Source organism: Grus americana, chromosome 2 (genome assembly GCF_028858705.1).
Source record: "Grus americana isolate bGruAme1 chromosome 2, bGruAme1.mat, whole genome shotgun sequence".
Taxonomy (NCBI): Eukaryota; Metazoa; Chordata; class Aves; order Gruiformes; family Gruidae; genus Grus; species Grus americana.
Genome location: NC_072853.1, coordinates 46,319,935 through 46,347,052, shown reverse-complemented (window position 1 = coordinate 46,347,052; position 27,118 = coordinate 46,319,935). Strand labels below are relative to the sequence as shown.

The 27,118-nt window shown below is 40.5% G+C and overlaps 1 protein-coding gene across 5 annotated transcripts in view; it reads right to left on the bottom strand.

Moving 5' to 3' along the window:
- Window positions 1–600: 600 nt before the first annotated feature.
- PRKDC (protein kinase, DNA-activated, catalytic subunit) overlaps window positions 601–27,118 on the bottom strand; it is an 89,499-nt gene continuing 62,981 nt past the window's right edge. For 3 of the 5 annotated variants that reach the window (XM_054815147.1, XM_054815148.1, XM_054815151.1), the window contains 20 exons: window positions 26,732–26,840; window positions 25,923–26,034; window positions 24,184–24,373; window positions 22,865–23,039; window positions 22,587–22,777; window positions 20,671–20,851; window positions 19,993–20,153; window positions 18,291–18,502; window positions 17,069–17,156; window positions 16,252–16,395; window positions 12,667–12,871; window positions 7,810–7,877; window positions 7,323–7,543; window positions 6,920–7,012; window positions 4,920–5,009; window positions 3,612–3,683; window positions 3,325–3,526; window positions 2,721–2,909; window positions 2,008–2,147; window positions 601–982 (listed from right to left, as the gene is read on the bottom strand). In XM_054815147.1, the coding sequence (XP_054671122.1) occupies window positions 778–982; window positions 2,008–2,147; window positions 2,721–2,909; window positions 3,325–3,526; window positions 3,612–3,683; window positions 4,920–5,009; window positions 6,920–7,012; window positions 7,323–7,543; window positions 7,810–7,877; window positions 12,667–12,871; window positions 16,252–16,395; window positions 17,069–17,156; window positions 18,291–18,502; window positions 19,993–20,153; window positions 20,671–20,851; window positions 22,587–22,777; window positions 22,865–23,039; window positions 24,184–24,373; window positions 25,923–26,034; window positions 26,732–26,840 (3,048 nt within the window). In that variant the 3' untranslated portion in view covers window positions 601–777. Of the gene's footprint in view, window positions 983–2,007; window positions 2,148–2,720; window positions 2,910–3,324; window positions 3,527–3,611; window positions 3,684–4,919; window positions 5,010–6,919; window positions 7,013–7,322; window positions 7,544–7,809; window positions 7,878–12,666; window positions 12,872–16,251; window positions 16,396–17,068; window positions 17,157–18,290; window positions 18,503–19,992; window positions 20,154–20,670; window positions 20,852–21,782; window positions 21,877–22,586; window positions 22,778–22,864; window positions 23,040–24,183; window positions 24,374–25,922; window positions 26,035–26,731; window positions 26,841–27,118 lie in introns of those variants that run through there. The other 2 variants (XM_054815149.1, XM_054815152.1) reach the window with 2 other exon arrangements.

Sequence of the window (27,118 nt, the reverse complement as noted above, 5' to 3'; positions counted from 1 at the left end):
GTCCCCACGTTGGCACAAGCAAATCCCAAAGCGCGGCCGTCACTACTGTGGTTACGGCAAGAAGCTTACAGTGCTCTGCTGTGCTGGCAGTGGCCACTTTTGGCTTTGGCCAAACAAATTAATACAATGTGAGGAGTACAGACTTTTAAAGGACAGAGATAACAGAGTACAACCTCTAATCGTTAAAAAACAATCTGCTGGAACAAACTGGCACACAGTCTCATCATTGCTTTCTCATTATCCAGTAATGAAATAACCATCCAGATACTTTAGGTGTTATCTAGAGCTAAAAGCCATTTACTGCTTAAATTTTAACAGCTTCACTGTTTCTATTGATATGAAAATCTTCTAGCTTTAATTACAAATAACATGCTGCAGAATGGTTTCAGCTGATTGTCATCAAGGTCTCTGTAAAAGACAGACTTTCACTACAAGGACGCCTACAAATTCGCAGGGTGTGAATCTGTGCTTTCCTCTGAGTGATCTCAGCGCCTTTCAAATAAGTGTTTAAGCTTTATAGCCTCTCCAGTTCTTTCTACGTTGGACAATAAAGCTGCTTTGTTGCAGAACCACATATAAGAAAAATAATTTTAAAAATAATCACTGTTTGAATACAGTTTTAACACAGAAAAATATTTTCTAAATTGGTCAAGTTAACTGATGATGATAAAAGCAGTTAAGAGTTTTTTCCCTTTTTGGCCTTAAAATTCCAATCTGATTGCAGCTGCGTGTTAGGGCCTGGGTCCCTTGGCGGGCTGGGTTTTAGAGAGCTGTCCCTCACATCCAGGGTTCCCATCCTTCCCAGACTCTGCCAAGAACGTTGGGGTCTGTCGCTTGATCGATCAGGCACCTCACTTGGGTCTCTTCTGAAAGTCCGTCCTCTGGCTCTTTGGCTCTGATATTATGATCAGCATTACCACGAGCCACAGCTGCAAAATCATTATAAGAAAGCGACTTCTCGTGGCCCAGGCGTAGTTCATCACTAAAATTGAGAACACAAAAATAAGGTCTTACTAAAAGAAACAAGCGAAAAATCTGAGATGGATTTTTAAATATGAAACAGTACTTGAAGATGATTCATACAGCATTATTTCCCAGGATGTGGAGACTGTTCAATAGCTGTAGAAGGTTTGGCCAGTGAAGACTGGTGATTTCTGGTGTCCTTTACTAGTGAATATTTACCATGAATATTTCAATCTTGTCAAAGGTCTCTAAGTGAAAGAAGGATGCAGCAGTTCACATCCAAGCTGTTACCTCCTTACCTGCCCTGCTGATTTGTGTCTGCAAGAAGTATTTTGCTGCCTTTTCCAGTTCAGCCTTGACTGCAAAAGGGACTCCTCCCAAGTCCTGCACTTTTCAGTATTTGTATGGTTTTAAACCAGGCATGCTTTCTTTGCCTTTTATTTTTTCCTTCATTAATCCAGAATGTCTTTTTAAAAAAGGATGGAAGGGATTAATTGTACTTTAACTGAACTTTAAAGAGATTCTGGCTTGAGCCAGACTTGACTAGACTGACATAAATAACCTAAGAATGCCATCAGATTTGAACTTGATGTTTTTGGGAAGCAGCTTACCTCCATCCCTCCCATACAGCTGGTTGAGGTTCCATTTCAAGGAACCGTCCAGCAAAAGCTTATCGATTTAAATACAACCCCAGCCTAAAAGCTGTGGAGACGAACATAAAGAACAGCAGTATGAAGAGTGAGAAGTTAAACAGGCTTAGAGGGTGGGGATGTGCGTGTTGCCAGGAACAGTAAAACTGCTCAGGAGACCTGAGCTGGAGCAAGAACACTCACGAGGAGATATCTGGTGTTATGGCTGGCAGGGTGATTCAGAGAGCTTGTACACGAATCAAAATGATTCTGACAGGAGGTCTGTTGAAATTTTGCCCTGTCTGCCTCTTCTCTTTTCCTAGCTGCCATTCTATCTGAAGGGAGCAAAACCTCGACACAGGAGACTGCCAAAGCTCTTAGTGGAGCAGTTTAAAGCAAAAGGAGAGCATCTTACCAAGTGATTGTTGCTGGATTGGCACCTGTAAGCTTTCTTTTGACGTAGCTGACTTTTTGCAAAGGGTACCAGTTTACTTCAGATGTGTTTATTTCCTTAATCCATGTGCCTCCTTTTTTCAGCTGTCTTTGTTCAAAGTTCTAAAGGGAAAACAAATTTGCCCTATTTATCATAAATCATATACTTTAAAAGACCTTTAAGCTGCCAGATCATAGCAAGTCAAGCCAGTAACTCTTAACTGCAGATGCAATGGAGGGCAAAGTAGTGAGTTGATATCTAGCCTGCCTATGACTTAAAATTTAATTTACAACTGGAGTTACCGAAGAGCAACTAGTTTCAGATTTTTGTCTGTAATTATTACTTTGATATATATACAGTGTTGTTATGTAAATTTAAGAGGGTCAATGCAAACAGCTGGAAATATTTATGCTGCTGCCATACGTGACATAACGTGATCGAGAGATACCCACATTTTTAGGATTATCATGTACACTGAAAACACAGACATGTGCTACTATTCTTTGTCCATCAATATAGTATTCTGTCATTTTAAATCCTTTAAGTTCAGTTTCTCTGAGAACTCAATAAAACAAAGAAAGATAAAAGGAGCACTGAGAGTGAGCATCAAGAAATACTTCCGTTGTGATCAGTTTTATCTTTATTACAGTTTAAGAATTTTCACATGAAGAAAAAGGAAAGAGGAAAAGTCCCACCTTCCAGTCCAAAGAAGGCTCTTTTACAAATACATCCATTGTGCTGATGAGGAGATCTGGATCCTGACGATAAGCCCTCAGGGCATGCACCATCACACTGTAAATGAGACCCCACTCTTTCACTGGCATCATCAGATTAACAAATTGGCGAGTCAGGCGAAAAGGCATCAACTCTGGCACGCCCAAAAACTAGCCAAGGGGAAGGACAGTCAAAAGAAAACAAGAATTAAGAAGCCTTGGAACAGATAGATTAGAAATAAATATTTTGCTCTTTTTAAGTTTTGAAATCCTCTTTGCCACTTAACTGAAAATAACGTGCAACACAACAGAACAGGACCAAGTTGTGACATCAAAGTCTAGTCATGAATATAGTGGCTGAAAGCATGGCTGAACTATACAAAACACCACCATACAAACTCTGTGAAACTCTATAGCTTCCTGCTTGGCTGAGAATGTCTGGAAACAGAGATTTTATTCTATTAACTAGAAATAACTTGTAAAGACTATTTTGCATCAGAAAGATAGCAAATGAAGAGCAACAGTATCAGGAGTACTGAGAATACATGTATAATTGCACATAATAAATTAATTAGAAAACAAATACCTGTGTAGCTGAGCCAAACGCATATCCAAAGTCTATTCCCACCATGCCACCTGTCTCCTTGTTAATCATGAAGTTGGACAGATGTCTGTCTCCAATACCAAGTATCCAGTGGCTGATGCACATCAGTGCATGAGAGCTGGCAAAATGGGACCGCAGAGACAGGAAGGCTTCAGGAGATGTACTCATTTTCACAAAGGCTCGCCTTAACAAAACAGAAGTCACTTGTTGCATACAGATAAAACACCGACATTCGTTTCACAATGTGCAGTCATTAACAGCCCACTTACCGCAGCAGGTCTTCTGGAACACTGCTTTCCCTGCTTTTGAAAGACCTAACTGCTTCTGTACGGCTAGCATTTCTGCAAATTAATGAAGGAATAATGTTAACTATTGAAATAACAGCCCACTGGACGTTTAAAATGAAGATGTGTACATAACTGCAGATTTTGCTTACCCCAGTAAATAGTACAGCAAGCCACACAGAGAGTTTGCCCAAAATTTTTTATCTGATATTAAAAATACCCCTCCTCTCTTTTTCTCCCAACAGTTATTTCCAAGACTGACATTTCTTAATACAAAACAGTATGTAGTTTTGTCTAGTCTCCCCCAAATTAAACAGATGGGTTAAGTTTTAATACAGCAACACCATTGTGCTCTTTCTGGCTGGATAGTTTGTTCCAAGCAGAGAAATTAAGGCCCAAATGAAATCTCTCAGCAGCATGCAGAGGCTACACTGGTGCTACAAAGTAGTGCAGCACAAGGGGAGGAATCAGAACTCAAGAGCTGGTGCGGAGGACATCCATGCCGTACACATTTGGGGAGGGAGGGTGACTGCTCTGGCCTAGCCTGTGTCTGGTCCTGGGAACTGAACGCTCCCAAGCAGCTGGAATGCACTGGGTGCTCTCCTTCCGGTCTAGTTTTGTCTGAAAGGAGATGAGTTGTGTACTAGGGAACAGCTCTGCGATGCGAGAAAATGCGAGGTGAGTGGGGGTGACTGGGAATTTACATTCCGGATCTGAATACAAGCATTAATGTGGACGCACTCAGTTAATCGAGTCAAAGTTTTCCTTTGAAAAACAAGATGCTTGCTTAAGCAGGTTATGAGGTCATCACAAATGCTCCACTGGAAATGTCGCTCCCCCCTCCCCTGGTACCATGTTAGATCTAAGCAGGTGTGGAAATTCCTCTGAGAGGATGCTCAAGTTGGGACCCAAACCATCAAATGTTCTTAAATTCTCAGTGAATCGCAGTGATTTTCTCTGTCCAACTTCAGCAGGCTCTGAGGCAGCTTACCTAATTCCTACCTAATTGCATAGGGAGGAAACAGTAGAAAATAAAGAGGAGCATCTGCTTCTAGACACCTTCTTAAGGAAGCAAGCAAGCTTCTGGAAGCCTTCCTGTGCTCTCACAAGATTTTGGCAGTACTAATCTCCTCCTGCAGAGCATCTCCAGTAAGACAAAGCAGTAAAACAGGCAAAAATCAGATCTAGTCAGCATATTATAATGCAGATCATATTTTTCCTGGAATTTCTACAACTCTGTGTGTGTGTACGCTCTACTTTCTATATTTTACATGCAGTTCTCTTAAAACCTACCTGTACATAACATGGTATCGAGAGATGCCTTGCGCTTTCCCACCCATCTTGGACAGCCACTCAGAATAGGTAGCACGAGGTCCTTTTTCGCTAGGGACAAAAAAAAGCGCTGATGATTTCCCTACATTATCTTACCACTCTGTACTCAAATATCTGCAGGCTGTGTGCTGCTATGACCCATGAGATTTTTATGCACAGGAGGAGTCAGGAAGCTACAGCCTACATTAATTTTAGCCTTGCTATGGAAATGAAGTTTATGCAGTCAGTACATATGCTGATCCATCCATCTCCTTCCCCCCAGATTTGAATGCACTTCACCCATATTTGACAGATTAGACATCTCAAAGGTGTTCATTTGTCAATAGGTACTGTGAAAATTAGATGCTGCCTTGAGAAGAAAGACCCAAAATAATTTCTCCAGGGAGGGAAAGATATTTTTAACACAGTCTCATATCCATTCAAGAGGCATTACGTATCCTACCACTATGTGCTGCCATTTGTCCATCCCAACAGGTAGGGAATGCAGAAGGCAGTCCATTATCTCCTCAGTGTGTGCAAAAGGGGAGGAATGGGGGCTTGGACTTAAGGTATCAATTCATAAGAAGCTAGTCTTCATTAGTTGCACTGCTTATAGAATAATTTGCTATTTTTCTCCCATCTTAACTAAACACACTAGACATTAAACTTCTATTCCAGAGAGGCAGCAACTTAGCAAAGCACTCGCCTTCTCTCTTCCTCTAAAGCACATTCTGAGATCTAGAGATCCTTTCCATTTAAGAAGTATTTATCATTTATAGACCGCATAGCCCATCACTTTGGGATAAAGAAAAGGATTTCACAACTTCAGAAAGTTATTCCCCCCAGCCCAAGCAAAATATTGCCAGCAAGGATTTCATCAGAGTTTTCCTTTGATAGTGCTGTCATTCAACCATAGCTCAATATGAAGTGTCTTAACTGACTTGACTGAAGAACATACAGGAAAATATTTAAAGTCTTACAACAGTAAAATAAAGCTATTTTTTGGGATCAATCTTTAACTTTTAGAAAGACACTGATCTTCTACATTTAGTGTATTAGAAATTTTCTCCCCTCAGGAGGTAGTTCCATGCGATTCCTCATCCACTTTCCCAGTCAATGAACTGAGACCAACATAATACCGCTGCTGTTCACAAAAGTGAACCAGACAGCAGTAACGCAGGAACTGCAGCAGTTCCTAAACTGCTCACAAATCAGGTAACTGCAGAAATTAAGACTCTTTGGAAACCAACCTCCATGCTGGAGGTTCTGCCAACCTGTCCCATAAACAAGAGGACCAGTAAAAATAAATGGTGGTGACAACACTTTGACAAACCCAAACAGAGATTATGTACTAAGAACAATGTTGGTAAATAAAACCACATTTCTAAATTCCAGGACAGAAACATGCTGAAATGCTAGAATTAAATATATTTTACAACTATTCATCCTCCAATTACAAGCAAGAGAAAGCAAGCTAATTTATTCAAACCCAGCATTTGTATAAAGTCAGAGACTGCTCTTTTACAGTTACAGTCTTTGTGCATCTACTGCTAATTCCATACATGCCCCCCACCCCGTCACTGACTCACTGCTGAACCCAGGTCCTGAATAGCTCTGTCTCTGCTCCCCTCCCCTCTGCTGACCTAGGTCCATTTCCTGCCTGATCAAATCAAGAGATCAAAATCCTTAGCTTGTAAAATCAATCGACTGATAAGGAAATGGTGATGTTAATGACGTCACACATGATTATAAGCCTCTTGTTTAAACAAACTGGGTGGAGGATATTCCAGGTACAATGGTACTCATTAAACAAACAGTTGCCAATTACTAATTTGGGTCAGGAAGTACCAACTGCCTCCTTGCTTATAGGTGCTTTTATTTCATTCTGTTAAGAAAAAGAAAATGCTGCAATAAGATTGTCAGTATCAAAAAACGTATTAGTAGTGGTCCCTATTAGAGCAGACAGCTAAACTAAGCATCACCTGTTATAGTTGATGTCTTCCTTTTCAGACATGCTATTCTTAAGGAATTCTTTTAAAGTACAAGTATTTTCCAGCCACTTGATGAGTCCCAGTCTGGAAGAAAAGAAGTCAGAGATGTGAACAAGTAGCTCAGAGTTGAACTTTAGAGGAACACCACAAATAGGAAGCATCACATTCTAGTGCCTGCTAAAAGGAGGGTGAAAGCTACCAATTTAAATATCCTCTGAAAACCAGTTTTCAGACAAAGCAATTTCAATGTTGCTTAAAAGGAAAAGAAAAAAAAAAAGCCAAGACACAAAACACTCTGAACCAGAACGTGGCACACAAAAATCTCACCTTCCAATGTCCCAACAGCAATAGATGGTAACATAAGGATTTCTGTCCCTTTAAGATAAATGCCTACCTTGTTGTCATGGGGATGACCTGGTAAGTTTTTAACTGCATACTCCTTTGGCTACATGTAGCATCTTGCGAAAGGATAATGTTCATTACATCAAACAGCTGCTCAATACGTTGGTCTTGTCGCAGGTCTTCACCACCTTTGACAAGAAAAGGATACTCCTGTTCATCACTGCCTCGGATTGTTATACGTTTTGGCTTCCTCAAGGATTCCATTACACGTATCTTGGAAAAAGACAGGAAAAAGGAAAATATTTTGACAGAAGACTTGGCTTTATAGAATCATCACTGAAATTAAGCATATCTGTCATTCCTACATGGCATAATCAAGTTGCTCAATTTTTACTAGAATACCAAATGCCTAATTGCAGACCTTTATGTGCTGCAAGATGTGTACACGAGCAACAATCTTGCCATTGTCAAATTCTTCAAATGGAATATGGACACAAATTTATACCACACAGGATTTTGACTCAAACTTGTAAACATACCCGTTCATCAAATCCAGAGATTTTTGCGTGGTACTCTGGCAGTGGTTTCCCTTTTCCATCATACTGACCTGAAGTGGTAGTGGAGAGAAAAAAAGAAAAAAAAAAAAAAGTAAAAAAAGTTACATACACTGATTTGATTTTTTTTAAAGTGTGTTGAAGAATAGAACACACTTCCAAATATTTTGTCAAATTGGTAGAATGATAGCTATGAAGAAAATATTTTAAAATGCATAAAAATCCTTCATACACATTCTATGATTTTATCTGTAAATTACTAATATTAATTCCTTGTTAAACTGTTAGAATTGCAGCTCAATGGTTTCAGAGGACACATTCTTTTTGAACTAAATTTAAACATATATTAGATTTATAAATCACATTTCCTGGAGTCAGGCCTTTAAAAAAATACTAAGTTCTTAGGTAAGAGATACAATTTTAGATACAATTTTAAAAATCAGGACTACAGCTTAGGAACAGATTTAAGAGATGATGAATGAACAGTTATTTCAGATGAAAGCTACCTCTGCATAAGGCCAGAAAGGAGGGCCATATAGCCAAGTGTCGTGGCTAAGCCCCAGCCGGCAGCTGAGCATCACGCAACCACTCCACCCCACAGTGGGATGGGGAGGAGAATCAGAAGAAAAAGGTAAAACCCATCAGTGAACAGGGTATACTGCTTCTCATTTTCTGGTAGTTTATTATATGCTGGGGCTTCTTCAGCACGTGTCACCTCCCCTTCTGGTGATATTCCAAAATTTTTGCCTTCTGGCCAGTCCATGATCACTTCCAAGATTCCTGGGCAACTGGGGTTTCCTATTGGAGCCCGCTGTGTGATCAGTGCGACCCACTGACTCCACGTAGCATCAGTTGCATGGTGTGGAGAGGGGACCCTCCCTTTGAACATCCAGCAGCACTGGCAGTCAGGGTGCCAGGAGGAGCTGTGCTTCAGTACCCATCACTTCTGAAGCCGCTCAAACCCCTTCATACGCTGCCAATATCTCTTTGTCAGTTGGAGTGTAGCAGGCCTCAGATCCTTGGTATCCCCGACTCCAAAACCCCAGGGGTCGACCTCGAGTCTCCCCTGGTGCTTTCTACTCCAGGTAGGACCGTTCTCCCCGGCTGCGGTGTAGAGCACATTTTTTACACCTGGTCCTGCCCAGACTGGCCCAAGGGCTACTGCGTGAACTATTTCCCGTTTAATTTGTTCAAAGGCTTGCTGCTGCTCAGGGTCCCATTTGAAATCCTTCTTTTTCCGGGTCACCTGATAGAGAAGGTTTACAAGCAGACTGTAATTTAGAACGTGCATTCGCCAGAAACCCACAACGCCTAAGAAAGCCTGTGTTTCCTTTTTGCTGGCTAGTGCAGACATGGCTGCTATTTTATTGATCACATCCATTAGGATCTGACGACGCCCATCTTGCCATTTTATTCCTAAAAAACTGGATCTCCTGTGCAGGTCCCTTGATCTTACTTCGTTTTATGGCAAAAACAGCTTCCAGAAGGATTTGGACTATTTTCTTGCCTTTCTCAGAGACAACTTCTGCTGTATTGCCCCATATGATGATGTCATCAATGTATGGCAGGTGCTCTGGAGCTTTACCTTGTTCCAGTGCAGTCTGGATCGGTCCATGGCAAATGGTGGGGCTGTGTTTCCACCTCTGAGGCAGTCAATTCCAGGTGTACTGGACATCCCTCCAAGTGAAAGCAAACGGTGGCCTGCACTCTGCTGCCAGAGGGATCGAGAAAAACACATTTGCAGTATCAACTGTGGTGTACCACTTAGCTGCCTTTGACTCCAGTTCATATTGAAGTTCCAGCATGTCTGGCACAGCAGCACTCATCAGCAGCGTCACTTCATTCAGGCCATGATAGTCTACTGTCAGTCTCCACTCTCCATTAGAGTTTCACACTGGCCGTATGGCATTGTTAAAGGGTGAGCGAGTTCTGCAGATCACTCCTTGGCTCTCCAGCTGACAAATCAGCTTATGGTTGGGAACCAGGGAATCTCGGTTGGTGTGGTATCGCCACCAGTGCACCATTGTGGTAGCAATTGGCACCTGTTGTTCTTCAACCCTGAGCAACCCCACAACAGAAGGGTCCTCCGAGAGACTGGGCAAAGTAGACAACTGTTCAATTTCCTCCGTCTCTAAGGCAGCTATACCAAAAGCCCACCAGTACCCTTTTGGGTCCTTGAAATATCCTCTCCTGAAGCAGTCTATGCCAAAGATGCATGGAGGCTCTGGGCCAGTCACAATGGTGTGCTCTTCCCACTCATTCCCAGTTAGGCTCACTTTGGATTCAGTACAGTTAGCTGTTGGGATCCCTCTGTCACTCCAGAAATACAGATGGGTTCTGCCCCTTCATGACTTGATAGCATTAGAGTACACTGTGCACTGGTGTCCATGACAGCCTTGTACTCTTGTGGGTCTGATGTGCCAGGCCATCGGATCCATACAGTCCAATACACCTGGTTGTCCCTTTCCTCCACCCGGCTGGAGGCAGGGCCCCTCTAACCCTGCTCATTGTATTCATTACTCACTTGTGATTGTTTTTCCTCACAACTCACATACTCGTGATTCTAGGGTCAAGCTAGGTTTTCCATCCCACTTCCTGATGTCCTCTCTGTGGTCACGCAGGTAAAACCACAGGGTGCCTCATGGTGTGTATCATTTATATCCTCTCTCTTGAGCAAAGGAACACTTGCTCTGAATAGCTGAGATACTGGTCTGTACAGGTGGGGAATAGGACATAATCTCTTTGAGTTGCTGGATCTTCCAGGACAGTTTCTCCACAGCTGAGATGAGGGAGGAAGAGAGACTTTCTTTGTATTGCTGGAGCTGGCCAGCCACTTCATCCACTGTTGGTGCCTCTTCACCTTTCCAGTCCATTACTGCCAATGAGCTGGCATATGACGATGGTGCGCTCCACACAAACTTCTGCCACATGGGTCAGGTGCATTGGACTTCATCAGGATCTGGGGGTAACTGTGTGCTGTCTGCGTCATAATAAACCATTTCCCACATGGCTAATTCCCTCAGGTATTGGATACCTCTCTCCATGGTGGTCCACTTGCCTGGATGACATACAGCATCTTCACCAATGGGATACCTTTCCCTCATGCCTGACAGAAGTTGCCTCCAGAGGCTGAGGGCTTGTGTCTTTTTCCCCATCACCTTGTCAATGCCCTCTTCCCTAGACAGGGATCCCAGCTGCCTGGCTTCCCTACCCTCTAATTCCAGGCTACTGGCCCCGTTATCCCAGCATCGGAGCAGCCAGGTAATAATGCGCTCGCCTGGATGGCAGCTGAAATCTTTTTGCATGTCTCACAGCTCACTCAGGGACAGGGATTGGGTGATACCTCTGGTTCTGCCTCTTCCTCCTGTTCTCCTGATGATCCTGGTTCATTGTCATCCCTTACTAAACGAACTGATTTTTTGGTGTATTTCTTCTTGTGTATAGGGGTGACTAATACCAGCATGGGTTGTTTTATTGTTTATTTAGCTGCAGTGCCTGTCACCGGTGTTGGAGTAGCCACAGTGCCGGTTGCTCTGTTTTCCCTCTCCTCCCACTGAGGCTGCTGCCTAATATCGAGCAGTGTTTGGTAGACACTGGCCAGGGCCCAGCACAGCGCAGTGCATTGTGCCTCTCTGGAACAGCCACAGCATTTTCCTTTCAAATATTCTATAACTTCATCAGGGTCCTGTGGTTGCTCAGCAGTGAAGTTCCAAACTACTGGAGGTGAGAAAGTCTCTAGATACGTGCCCATATTCTCCCACATGCTGTGCCACCCATGACTCTGCAGCCACAAGGCGGATCTCTGGGTGGTATTCTTAAAATAATTTTTTGTAACCCTAAACAAGATCTGAAACACATTCAGGAGACCCAGCAATAGGAGCACGCTGGCTTGAACATTCTACAGATATTAAAAATTCTCAAAAGCTGTTGTAACCAGCCTGAAGGTAAAAAGGGAGGTGAAAGAGTGGGAGAAAGTATCCCCCTCATCTTCCCCATAAATTGGATGTGATTATTAATCAATTCCGAGAGATGTCATCTGAGGTACAGGCATGACAGCAAGGCTACACAAAGCTACCAGCTTAACCTCACGACTAGTGATGTTATTATATCATAAGTCAATATCACACAGTACAGCAAATGAGAATCCTGATCCCTCTCCCAGAGGTGATAAACAGTGCCACAGGGAATACATACAGCAAGTAAGGGTTTACATAGCACAGCCACGTGAACAAACAAAACACCATTGCGACCAGCAACTATTTAGCTAACATAATAAATGCGTATAACAAATTTGTTTTAACATGCTCTGGTCAGATCTGTTGTTATCTCAACCCTTTGTGCTCCATGTTGGGTGCAAACAGGACTGCTGCGGTTTAGCCCCACACAGCTGCTCACCCACCCCTCCACCCCACAGTGGGATGGGGAGGAGAATCGGAAGAAAAAGGTAAAACTCGTCGGTTGGGATAAGGACAGTTTACTGGGACAGCAAAGGAAGAGGAAAATAACAACAATACTAGTAACAGAATATACAAAGCAGGTGATACACAATACATTTTGCTCACCCCTGGAGCCCGATGCCCAGCCTGTCCCTGGTCTTTGCTCCCAGCAGCAGCTCCTCCTCCCTGGCCAGCCCCCTTTACATACTGAGCATGACATCATATGGTATGGAATATCCCTTTGGCTAGTTTGGGTCAGCTGTCCTGGCTGTGTCCCCTCCCATCTTATTGTGAAAATGAACTCTATCCCAGCCAAAAACCAGGACACCAATGTAAGTAGTAGAGCTCAGGAGTAGCAACTTTCTTGTAAGGGACAGTTCACCATCATCACTGAAAGGGAACTTACCAGGAACCTCTAGTTCATTCCTCAAGAACTCAGCTTTGAATTCACTCATCCATGGTGAACATTCTTTCAAATTTCCAGGTTCTTTATGGTTTTTGTTCATTTTTGAGAGGAGAGAAGTTGCGATTGCATCAAAGCCACTGGCCTCCATATCCAACAGTTTTAAACCGCCTTTTCCAAAACGATTGTCGAATTCCTTTCCAAAATCCTGAGGTTCATTAATAGAAATGAATCCTGTTAACACAGTGCTAGGAACTCCCCAAGAACACCAAAATGGTACCTTCCTATCTACACACATAGCTTCATCTGAGCTCCTAAATATATCAATTGTCCTTTCACTCCAGTTCTTTTTTTCTCTCCATTATTTCTAGTCTGTCAGAACCTTTTCACTGCCTGTTTTGTAGTCACACCAGCTATTATCAGCAGAAATATCTACATTTTACCAACTCAGTGATATCAGAGAGCTGTAGAAATAGATCATAAACCTTTTTGCTATGTCAAAACCAGAAGCTTATCCCTTTTTAAGTCCTGCAGCTGGATTCTAGGTGAGCACATCAATAATGCTGCTCATTAAACTTAATACACATACCTAATCTGCTTACAAAAATTTAAGATCACCTAGTGAAATATTAATATATATAAATTAATATAAAATACAAATATTTAAATGTGTACATCTTAAATACAAATTCCATTACGAAGCTAAATAGAGATTATCAGAACATTTAATTTAAGCCTCACTGTGTAGATGTTATCACACTTTGAAACTGCTGCAACAAAAACCAAAAAACCCCAAACAGATGGATTAGTTAGCTAATCTCTTTACCCACTTGAATATGAATGTTCTGTGCTTTATGGAAGGTGTGGGGTTTTTGTTGGATTTTGGGTTTGATTTTTCCTGTTTTATTTTGTTTTTTAAACTAGCAGCAACCATACTACATAGCAAGCAAATACAGCCTAGCTGATTTCATATATACCTTTTCTGCTAACCGAAAGATACTATATGTATACGTAATGCATGTCAAAGAGTTTCATGTATTAAGAGAATTTTTTAGAAAATATCAATTTAAATGTTTTATTTACTACCACATTTATTATTTGGGATTTGCTTTGAGATAATTTTGGATGTAAAACGTATAAAACCATATTTTTAAAGTATTTTAAATATCCTGATAAAGGAAAAATGCAAAGACATTTCATACTGATCCATTTAATAAACAAAGTAAGTATTATCTGCAAGTAGTTAACTGAGTTGACTTCTTGTGTTCATAATTCAAGGTTCTAGAAAAACCAGATGTCCTCTCTTGGACCTCACTGGTATTAATGGCCTGGAAAGATATGTAAGCTCACTTGTTTTTTCAATGCCTGATCATTTTCCTCCCAAGCTATGAAGGACACAGCGATTTCACTGAAGTAAATGAAAATACAGAAAATATTATCCTTCTGAAGAAGACACTGCTACAGTCAACATCTTTATCACTTTAAATCTATTTCCAGATGACCACCCGATTGCTTTCTCTGTTCTGTACTTCAATGGCTTTTAAAATTCAAGGTAGTAAATATTTGATAGGCTTAACAGTGTATTTTAATTAATACAGTCCATCAATGGTGTTTAATTTATGCATTATTGGAATTTCATGTTAAAAAGAAATGCAAGACTCTTATTGTTTGTTACAATTGAAATTGTACATAAATCATACACATGAAGATTACAAGCCTTAAGTACTGCATGTATTAAAGCAATTTTATGTGTCAGTCAAGAGATACAACTTTTTTTTTCTTTTTTTCCCCCCAGCAAGGACACCAGAAACTATAGTTATCCTCACAGCACACTTTGTTTCTTCATGAATACTGCATCACAAAGGCAAAGAATTCAGAGTCTGTGCACCATCACCCTGACCCTCTTCTCCTGCAGCCACTAGCGTGTGAAAGGAATGCTGCTCTCTCTCTTCCCTTCAACAGAGGGGAACGACCCTGCTATCCCTCTTCCAGCATCTCCCTTGCTCTTCTCTCCCTGTTCAGTTAATTCAATAACAGTTAAAAAAAATCCATAGGCACTACTTGCAATATCCTCTACTACTGCACAGGTTTCAGCTTTTTAAAGAGCCACGGATTTTTTTTGTTTAAGCAGGCCAAAGCACACGCAAATCATCCCAATAATCAAATGCAGACTGCCTTTGTCCTCACGCCTGCTAGGTCCCTTGCTGTGCTTGTACCCTGTATGGCTCAACCTACAGCTGCTCCCCTCCCTCTACCCTCACCCCGACAGCAGCACATCACTCCTAATGGCCCTTTCCACTGCTGTACCACCTCACCTCACTCCAATCCTCCACCTTCCCTGCTCTTGGGGAAAGAATCTCCCTAGAGACGCTCAGGTAAGGAGAGGCCACAGGGCTATGCACACAGTACAAGAATACAGCCGTGCTTCTACAGGAATATCACTCTCCTGGCTTCCAGCAATTTGTACCTCAGGGATTTCTGGACCCAGAAGTGTGCATTTGTACGTAAAAGCTCTCAATGCATTTTCCCCCTCCCCATGCTATTGCCTACTTGCTATTCGAACTCATGAAAGCATCCATAATACCCTGCAGCGGGAGTTCAGCTCTTAAGTGTGTACTGAATGAGGAAACACTTCTCCTTGTTTGTTTTGAACCTGCCACTTCCATAGAATATATACTTCATGCTTGGCACTCCTGAAGTTAAGAGCTTTATTCTATCTGGCCTCGTGTCTTTTCCAACTGGAGGAATGCTAAAGTTGCTTCTTGTGCAGAGAAGCCGCTTTGAACCTCGTCCAGTTTAATTATATCTATGTTGAGAACTGTGGACGAGGACTACAGTGTTCAAGAAGCAAGAGTCACAGAAGGCTGCTATGTCAATGTATAAATCCATGTTTTGTTCTCTATTAATAATGACTAACAGCCGCTTTCCTTTCTTGACTGCTCTTGAGTATTCGCAGCTGATGTTTTCACAGAACTATCACAAATCAAGATTTTGTTCTTGAATTGCAATAATCAGCTCAAACTCAAAGAATTTCTATATGAAACTAGGGTGGGTTTTTTTCCCCCACATGCACCACTTCAGTTTTCTACAGATTTTCACTCTTTCAGATCTCAGTCAGTTTTGTAAAGTCCTTTCTGTAATTCTTCATAGTTGTAACTCTTCTGAATAATTTACCCTAAATAACTTAGTATGAGCAGCAAATTTAAATAGCATAATATAGCAAAACACCCTAAATTGCTCCTACATCCTTGGCAGCAGGGAAAAAAAACCAAGGCCAGATTCTTGTGCAGGTTCATGGATGGTCAGAGAGGCCCAGGCCCTGAGAACCTGGCAGCATGTGCAAAACAGGGCAGGCAGAAGCTGAGTAAGAGGGAACATTTAGTCCTGCAGGGCAGTCAGAAGTGAAAGTTGAACTACATATTAAGTCCATAGCTTCTAGCAAAGAAATCCCTGTCCTGTACTCCTGACTTGATCTCATCTCATCAAGTCCTGCAGCACCTGTAAAAGCTGTGATCTGGTCCCTTTTGACTTTCTAGTGCCTTTTAGAAAAGCACACCGATGCCAACACTACTCAGTAATCACACATACCTGAATAAACCTTTTCCTCAGCAATCCAAGGCCAGGAGCCTCTAAATTTCCCAAATTCTTGTACATTCCTTGGTACATTTCCTTAAGCTTATTTTTATTTCTCTGAGCTTTCACCAACTCATTTCTGACATCCTCAACCCAATCCTGCAAAGAGAAGGAAACAGATGACTACTGAGAAAAAGTTTAGTGACTCTTGCTCTTTGGTAATCTGCTCAGATTGCATTTGGGTTACTGTTATTTACTAACGGTCAATTAATGTGCCTTTTGACAACCAAAAGGCTATGGAAATATTTTGCTTTCATTCTGTCCCTTGATAAAATGTTTCTACTTTATTAAGATAATTATGCTGACTACCATAGTGTCTAGTGCAAACCAAGAAAGCCTCTGTGGGGCTAGGACTGGTACCAAACACGAGACCAGAATCCCTTGGGCAACAGGGTTAGAACACAGACAGGGAAACCCAGCAGAGAGCAGGGAAAGAGTGTAAGAACACAAGTAGTCAGAAATCATAGAGATGGTCACAAATGATAATTCTGTAACAGTTTCAGAATGATTAAGGAAGATTGACCACAGGACAGGGCAGAGCTGAAAAGGGCTAGTACAAAACAGCCAGCTGGCACAAGGGAGGAAGATCATCGCCAGTGAAAGCTGCTGACAGCACCCCGACATCATCACCAGTTGATTCTGGGTTGAACCACTTCCTGTGGCTGTGGTGTCAAACGAACTGCAGCAGGCTCCGCCCACCACTCTCTTTCCTAAACAGAGGGTGAGGAATGAAGTGGAAGGGGGGGAGGGAAATAAAACATATACACTTTACCTTAAAAAGCATTATGGGATTAGAGAGCTGTTCCAGGGAGTGAACAAAATCTTGAACTACTCCTCCTCTGTCCAACTTATTCTTGATCCTTTAAAAGAAAAAAAAGTGCATCACAATGCAACAGGAACTACCATCACCCCCTAGACTACAGATAAGCAATGATCTAGATTGTCTGCTATATTCAAGAATCTGGTAAAATAATCTAGGGGTAGGTAGATAGGACTCCCTCAGAATTCTCTCTTGGGCTGCATGACTCTTAATATATTGACTGCCCTTGCCATACAGCTCCCAGTTTTTTAATTAAGCGTCCCACTATGAAAATAGGAGCTTGGTGGGGGAGCAGAAAACATACTTGCAACAGAAATGGGCATTAACCAGACTATACATCCTGTCACAACAGTTACTCAAGGGCGATACAGTTTGTGAAGCAAAGAAATTCAGCAAATGTATCAGGGATTTGAAAAAAAAAAAAAAAGGTAAAAAGATACCTAAAATTGTATTAGTGCTTCTACAGCACTGTGTGATAAAAGCTGACTTTTGCCTGGGGATGAACTCAGGTTTTACTGCATGGCAAAAGGGGCAAGGGAAGGCTTGTAGAGGAAGGTGCATGCTGCTCGCTGAGTAAGAAGAGAACACAACCAAGAGCCGTCATTCCCCAAGATACCATGCATCCATTTCACTGGCCCTCTCTGAAGTCTGGAAGGAGCATCTATTCTATTTAAACATATCTGCTTTCACTTGGTATTACAAAGATTGTAAATGTCCAAGCAAGCTTCATCTTCATCTCTGATGGGTACTGACTCTTACTGCTGTGAAGTTTACTACAAGAGCCTAATCATGCACCAGCTTTCCCTTCTACCTCAGCAGAGCAGGAGAAGGAAGAAGAAACTGTGACTACCACAGAATTACAAGGAGAAAGGGGTTGCCTTTCTGTGGTCTTTTTGTTTTATCTTGGAAAAATTCTAACTTCCTACAGCCTGGGGACTATATATACTCAACACTTCAGAGAGTATTCAGGCCACCAACCTGAGTATGTCTAATACTAAGAGAGCTTATGTATCAGTTTTCCCTGTGCTTTTAAATGAAAACACAGTGTGCATGGGACTGCCCTCTAATGTTTCTCAGGCCCCCTAAAGAAAAGAGTTCGTTTAGGAAAAATAAATAAATTTCTCCACTCCTGAATAAGAAACATACAAAAGAGCTACTCTGATTGCAAATTCACCTTTCTACAAACTCCTTGTTCTTACAACCAGTTGCAGTATCTTTGAAACAGTAACTTTCACTGCTGATCATGAAAGGGTAGATGATTGCCTGGGGATAAGTATTTGCAATCTCTTCAACAGTATGTTGCACGGCTACTGCTTCATCCTTGTCAAGTAGTGCCATCATCTGGCTAATCCAACCAATGAACTGCCAACAGGGAACCGAAGAAAGCTGCAAAAACACAGACACTGCTTTCAACTTTGGTCCTCCTTGAAAATATCAAACATAGCAAACAAACAAAACTGCTCTGTGGCCCAAGCCTGACAGATAGAAACACATGAAAAGGAAACAGAGAATGTCAACTAGGTTGCACAAAACATCCCCCAATGAAGAAGAGATTTAATTATTATTATTACTACTACTACTACCACCACCACCGCTGCTGCTTAATTGGTTTTCCATTACAAAGATTAGCAGTTTGTTGATCTAGATATACTTTATACTCAAACTTGTGGCTTTTCTGCCTGGATGCAATATAATAATCCTTGGTCACCACATACAAACAACAACAATCTGAAGGGATAGTTCATACCTCATTCGGTTGAAGTCTTGATTTGAGTAAAAAAAAACCAGTAAGGGAACACTGAAACTCCTACCAGAGTTTTGTCCTTCCTTGCTGACAGATACTAATTTCAGTACAGTGATATACTTCACGCTCACTTCCCACCAAAAAACATATCACTTTTGCAAAGAGTACTACAGTGTATTTTCTTGTGATAGCCAGAGGCCAGATTCAGACTCCTTTCCTCCTGTCTCATACCTTTCTACCTCTCTAATAGAGTTTAAGATCAGATTGCCAGTATTTGTCTCACAGAAAGACAGAGGAGAGGACAAAGAACTGCCTGGTGAACTCCTTTTCTGGGTGAGATTTGTCAACTGGACCAGGTGTCAGGTTCCGTTTGAACCATCAGAGTTTCACTGTGGCCACACCTTGCGCACCTCAGCCGTTTTGACTACTTTCTCAGTTTCTCAGGATAACTAAGCCGTGTTTCTGTCTCTCTCGAGTTCTTCCTCAGACAGGGCCGGGCGCTCTGTGAGCACCAGCACAATGACACGGGCTTGAAAAGGCGGGCAGGCCAAGGCAGGAACAGGCATGAGTCACAGAGGAGCCCTCAGCTTATCTGTCCTACGGTATCCTGCCCTGGAACAGCAATGGAGGGACAGGTCATGGAAGGGAGGAAGTGGGAAATACAAAGGAGGAAGAAGCTGTAGAAACCTCTGAAGTGAAGCAGTACAGGGATAGGTGGGAGATGTGGACAACGAGTCTGGAAAAGCTCTTGGCTTCCTGCATACAGGAAACTCGGCACACAGAAATAAGATACGTTCCTCACCCTAATGCTAACCACCTTTATCAGCCCACCTGGATTGTTCTGAAGGAAAAAAGGACCCCACAACACAGATTTTCTCCAGCAGCTCTCAAACTAATATTTGGAATCAGAATAATGATAAAAAGTTAAACTTTGAAGAAAAAGGTTTCTGTCCATGTGAATTAGACTCAGCAAGTTAGAGAAAAGAGAAGGAACAACGATGGGATAAAATTTATCTGATTTACCTGAAGCAAAACTTACCAGTCTAACCTCTTTATTCATCCAACCTCCACCCCCACCTTTTAAATTCGATTTATAGCAACATTGGCTGCCAGGAAAATGGAAGCAACTAACCTCTCGTGTCACTAGACCCAATGTCTCCGCTGGGTATCTTTCAATTATTTGCAGCAGTCTAGGAAATCTCAACCTGGCTTCTCTGGAGTTCAGTTTTAAAGCTTTTATCATTTTCTCCACCACAATAGCTGGGAATAGCTGCAGATCTGCAGTGTTAATTTCTGCCACGAGACATTAAACAAGAATTATCAGAAACACCATCACTTGTTCCATGTCTTTGATCATCTGCAACATTCATCTTTACAATTCAGTATTTTTTTTTCCAGTGTATTTTATATTTTTACTTTGTTCTCCTTCCCATCTGTTTGAACTGCAGACATCAGCAACACACGTACTTGGGGACTGTAAGGATTAGCTTTATCAGAAAGCTGCATCGCTGCTGGTATCTTGCCTGCTTTAAATACAGCACTGCTGTGGTCTGGGAAGGAACAAGGGAAGCATCTGCTGGATATGATATATTTCTCACAAGAGATAGGGAGACTATGAGTGAATCACTAGTACCAAAGCTAGCAGTAACAGCAGAGGGGAAAAAAGGGAACATAAATACTATTGAACAGGGGGACAAACTGTTCCATTTAAATTCAAGCTGTGCTGCTCAGGGAGATCTCCGGGGTATCACAAAAGCTCATGTATCACAGATAAATCCACCTCATGCGGTTAGGAGAAATCCTGACTAACCAAGCAAACCTTCTTCTTCCCTACGCAGATGCTGGTCACAGAAAACAACCAAAGTCATATAAGCATTGATAACTCCCATCACATCTACATGTTCCATGGGGTGGGACTGCACCTCCTCTTCAGACTTCCTTGCGGCACTGCTGAAACACTGAAAAGCCTTCTTGTTCAGACTTGCCAATACCTGAAATTCAAACATGAGAGGAAAAAAAAAGACATGTTAGCAAGTAGCATTCAACAATTCTTTCTGAAACTGGAGCTTGGTTGCTAGTCTTGAGTACATAAAACTTTAACTGTATCAGATGTTTTGAGCAGCTGATACAAAGAAAAATAATTGGGATGTTATTTCTAGCAGTAATTTCCAGAATTTTCTTTTCCACAATTTTCAATGGAAAAATATAAACCACATTTTTAACTTAAATTAGTCTTTGGACATGCTATGTGGAATGTTTATAACTGAAAAAAAGTTAATGTTACTAGAGGTTTTGCAAAGAGTTAACAGAAAACAATAAAAAACGCTATTTTTTTTCCTATTAAGGCATATCTGCAACATCTGCTTAACAGCTATACTTAGAAATTGTATTTAAAAAAGCATGCATCAAACTATTTCACATCTGATGTCTTTTTCCCTATTACAAATATAGTCATATTGACCATACGTTTCTAACACAGCTCATGCAATAAAGGACTTGACAAGATCCTTTACAACTGATTGTTTATAAATCAACTACATAATGTTCTCATATTGCCAACAAGCGTACCAACCTCAGACATTGTAGCTATTGTAGTTATTAAACAATATACAAAATTGCTGCAGAACAAGTTGGAACAACTGAAAAATGCTGTAACTGTAATTAAATAGCTTAAATTTCAGGTAGGTAGAGAGAAGCTAATAGGGTCAGAGTACTGCTTAATACCAAGCTAAAATAAGGCTAAGCTCCTTAATCTTATAGTAATATCTGGTATCCCAGTCTGACTCATCTGACACAGAAGAGCTTTTATGCTCATGTTTTAGATTTCCTTAAGAAGAATGCTCTTAATAATTAGTTATTAAATTAAGCTTAAGCTTTTACTAAAATTTCTACACACCTGAAAATGTAAAATCTGTTTTGCAGGAATCTATCTGCTTTTCTTTAACAACCATAAAAACACAAATAAAGAACATTTTTTTTGCTGATATGGTTCATATCTAAAGTGTCTTCATGGTGGCTGTAGGAATTAATAGAAATAAGTCAGCAGTGGTACTTCAAATTCTTACCCAATCAATTGACAGAAAAGAAGTCAGTGCCACAGCATCTGGGACAACTGACAACAACATACACGATTTCAGCTGCAGCACAGTCTGTAACTGTATTCTTCAAATGCATACTTTTCCAAAATTGGCAAAGATTACCTTCATATGCTCTGTCTTAAAAACACCTCTTCTATCACTAAACTTATTTACATAAAATAAGTGTACCAGTATCATTATCAGTATTGTAAAGATTTCTTTATGAAATGAGATAGTCTGACAGCATGAAGCAGCTCAGAAATGCCCAGCTGAAATAAAGGCAGTCTTTGAGGATCATGTTCCCAAGCCTTGTCTTGCCACCCTGCATGCAGGTGCTTTGACTATGTATTTCGCCTCCACGCAAAATGCAGGAACAAAGAAACACAAGAACACTCTCCTAGTTAAAAAGGCTACAGTGGTGCAGAACTCCACGAGAGCAAAAACCAGACAAAACAGCAACCACAGGTTTTTCGTGGGTTTTTGGTTTTTTTTGGTTTGTTTGGGTTTTCTTTTCCTTCCCCTAGCTGGTATTCCTGGACAAATCACTGCTGGGTTTCACATTCTCTGTATGTATCCACATCCATCACTACCTATTGATGTAGTGATTACAATACTGAAACACCTAAAAAGCTTTTCCACTTTCATTTACCTTTTTAGGACTCTCAAGACTTTCTCCTGATAGTACTGATATTTTTCCAGCCTCTTCTTCCTCTATTTGCTCAAGGCATCTTGGATCCTGACTAAGAGCACTGGCCATGATCTGGTACGTAGTACCCAGCAGAAGATTCTGGTTTCGGAAGGCCATTATGTTCTTGCTAAGATAGTCAGATTTGGTATCTTCTGTTGGAATTTAAAAACAAAGTTGGTAATTTGACAACAAAGCAGCTTTGTATAATAAACAATGTGAAGCAAAGAGAAGGCTGTTACCAAGGAGGGAGATGGTTTTTAACACTGAGAGCAGGCGTTCAGGACAACTCTGGGTCCGGCTGCAACTATGTATAAAGCCGCAGTAGGCGTAATTCCACCTCACCAGCCAGTCTTCCCTCATTTTGGCTTCTTTGCGTAGGTCTTTCAGAAGCTTCTTGGCAACTGAGAAGCTGTTCTGTATTCAGATTAAGACAGAATTTTCAGATAATATATTTGAAGAGAAAATAAAACCTTTCTGCAACCAAATTAAGGGATAAGATTCAGGTAACACAAGTAAAGCTAAAATAAGATGAAGAGAGGTCCACTGCTTGTCAGGTCTCTTATTCAAAAACAGATTTGTGCTAATGGAGAAATTTGAAAAGAAAGAGAGAAGAACAGAGGTTTGACAGACTGAGGAAATGAAAATAATCCTATCTGTATGATTAAACAGGCATTAACTGTTCTGCAGTACAAACACATTTGGGGAATGTAACTTGGTTTATAATATCATTAAGCAAATCACTTATGTCTGTGTTTTGATGAAAAGTTTCATATAAGTAACATTAAAGGAAATCTCATTTTGCATTTACTCCTTTAAGAGTGTACAGTCAACACAGCACTAATGTTGTATTTGGTTACTACAGTGCTTAAAATAACTCTTATCACTGATTAGAGATTTCTGCAGCATTTCAGAAGATGAGGGAGACCTCAACCTAAATATTATTCATCTTGTCTCAAGCTTGAAACACCAAAGGCTCATAATCAAAGAAGGCTACGTTTCAGTGATTTTAACAGCCAGAGCCAACCCAAAATTTCTAAGTCACTTAGCTTTAGTTCTTCATGTAAGTGTTAACCTAATAGCATTAATAAAAACTATAATAAAAAAAAATCATAAAATGTTTCACCATTGCTGATTGAAGTAAATTATATTGATTCAATTTGAATTTGATTTGTTTTCTTATACAGAAGAGATTATTTATAAATGAGAAAGCATAATGTTTGGTTGCAAGCATCCTTTCCGTTAAAGACTGAAGCATTTCAGATACTTTATTTATCTGCCCTTCAGAGTGTCAGAAACCATCTGTGGATCAAAGGGGCCTTCAGGCACATTTCCAGTAATGACAAATTATCATTAAGTTTGTAATTAACATTTATCCATTTGTTTTCTTGTGCTGTGGAACTGACTCTCTTGAGCTTTCAAAATGTCCTGGACAGCAGGGTCAAAAAGAGACAAGGTCTGCCCTGGCAAAAAGGTGTCCAAGACCAACTAAGAGGCTTTCCAAGCTGTATTTTCTATGTACTTTCTCACCAAATTGGAAGCTATCAGACAGCACAATCACCTGTTTCCTGGCACTTTCTATCATCTTCATTTTCATGATAAATTTGCAGTTTTTAATCATTGAATACATGTCTTCACCCTGTTGATCCACTTCCATTTGGTCCCCAGCACCGTATTCTTCATCCACCTCCATACTATCATTGGCCTGATCACAGAGAAGTTTCTCCTGCAGTTTGTCAAGAAAGAAACACCTGCACAATGACAACAGGAGTACAAATCACTCCAGTATGCATCCGAGGGAATGAACACTCAAAAGCCTTGATCAGCCTGACAGTAAACAAAGCTAAGAAAAAATGGCAAGCTACAGCAGTCACCTTTAGCAAGGACTAAACATAGTCCTCAGAGTCTGGAAATTCATAACTGGGGACAGGTTGACCCTAGGAGCATTCTAGGATCTTGAATGGATGAGAATAAGTATTAGAAAATGTCCACAACAGAGTGGGAATTTTTGTAATTTCTTCTTTTAAAATCATAGCTACAACCTCTAAGTTCACCAAGCCATAACTTGCATTCCAACCTGACAGAAGTGCAAAGAAACAGAAGTCTTATTTATATAGTGTAAGGGCTAGACTGTATTTTATGTCAACCTGCGATTCAAATGTATATCACACAAACACATGTACACATTGAAATCTGTGTTGCAGAAAAGACCAGAGACCATACTCAACTTTTGAAAAGGAATTGCCATGAATTAATGTTAAATCCCCTTTTCATTCTACAACTAGTCCTATCTAATTTAATAGCATCTCTCATTATGTACTGCTATTCAATACAGAGGATAGCACTGCAGCCTGGAGTGGGGCTTGGCACATACTTTGTCACTAATTGAATACGAAACAAAAATTTTCTAAAAGCACATAAAAGTGTTTAAGACACTGACAACCCTTCAAGTTGTAAATGTTTTGAGACTTTATAAAGAGTAAGCCATACTGTGTAAGCCATAATATTTAATTGCAATAAGCTCTTCTGTAGCCATGCTTTCCTGACACCAAGAGATAATAAATTACAGAGTACAGTGGGTATCAGCAGAGCTGTTGAAGAAGTTTTCCCCCAGGAAAGAAGGAATCTAGATTTGCACTGGAAGAATGGACTGGGCTGAAGATAGATACCATGGGAAGGATAAAAAACTTTCAAATTTGAAAAAGCATTCCAGCTTCTCCAGAGCTAATCCTAAGGAGTCTCTGGAAAGCCTTTGTTTTTTATAGCAACAGTCGCACAGCAGAAGTGTCTAATTACAGCACTGGTCATTAGCTTTCCTATAAACACATAAAGCACTGATAGTGACAGGGCTGGGCTTACTTTGAACACTCCCTGACTTCCGAACTGCGTATGAAGTAGGTAAGTATTTTTATTCGTAACAGACTGGCCTTTTGGGTGGTGTTTCATTGAGCTAAATGCAGCTAATCTCATTTACAAGTGGATGGGTTTAAGGGCTGCTGCAGCAGGCTAGCTTGCACAGTGCACGTAGTCACTGATGCAAGAAAATGCCTAAACTAACAGTTATGTTTCCCTATCAAAATACGGTTTATTCCCTGGCTATTTCTCAATGTCCTTTTGCTTCTCACCACAAGTTAGTCACACAAAAAACAGTTATACTGATAAAGCTATTACAACAGTTAAAAAAAAGTCATACACTGGATCGACAACCCCCCCATATGAAAACAAGCAGCATTAGAAAAAGCACCTCTTAGAACTCAACAGGCAGCCAGAACTAAAGCTAACCCAAGAATTTAATTTTACCGATTTGTAATGATATCATCCCAGATGTTCATAGGATCCATTTTAGCATCTGGATATCTGCTTGTCCAAATTCTGAGAAGTCTCTTAAGGGAAGCCTGTGAAGCTAAGTTACCTAGAAATCAATTAAGAATACTTTAAATGCTTCTAAATTCAAACAGAGTGAAAAAGGCCTGAACCAAACACAGTCTAACATTCAAACCAGAAAACTGCAATAAAAAACCCCACTTGAATGTCTGAGCTTCCGTTAAATACACTACTTGGTGATCATATTGCTTTTGTTTATTGCTGAAGCACAAGAGATTCAATGAAGACATCAGTGTCAACTGTCACTGGGAATCACCACTGAGTAGGTACCTTTCCATACAGGAATATGCTGGAATACAGCTGAACTGTCAAATAAATTTAATATATAATTTGGATTATGCACATAAATTTGAATTTCATGCCTACCTCAGTAGCTACAAATTATATACCACATCCATCTTTTATGTCTGCTAAGAACTACTTTCTACCCCAACAAAAATCTCGGTTTAAAAGTATTACTTACACTTTTAAAAGAGATACTTAACACTTACCACAATAGCTAGGCTAATAAAGCTTTGCAATAGAACACAGAATTATCTTTGAGCCTATCTTATACAACCGCAGTAGTTCTTACTGTCTTCTTGACAGTAAGAAGTAATTCCAGACCTATGCTCCTTTGAACAGGATTTCAGTTCTCAAAGTGTGGAAACAGAAATTCAAAGTTCAGGAAAGCATGATTATTTGACACGATGAAAGGAAAATCACTTAAGAAAAAAAATCTTTACTTCTCTTGGTCATAAAATTGATGAAATCCTGTATTTCTGTCAAAGCTTGTACAGACTGCAGTTTGGTCATTCGACTTTGATATAACAAAGTATCAATACTGGAATAGCTCTGAAAAGAAAGGGAGAGAATGGAAGATTTCATATACAGGATTTACAATATGGTTCTATTCAATGCTCTACAAACTATTTATCTGATGTTGCTATATATTATGCTCTATAACCTGATCTTTTACAAGTAATTTAATAGCCTGTAATCTGAGAGCAACTCTGCTTTGGACAAGCATAGAGGTATGTTCTAGCTACAATTCCTATCCTAGGTTTTAGGACAGTCCTACAGCCTAATCAAAACTTGGTAACAGATGGAACTTGTAACCTCTCAATGTAATA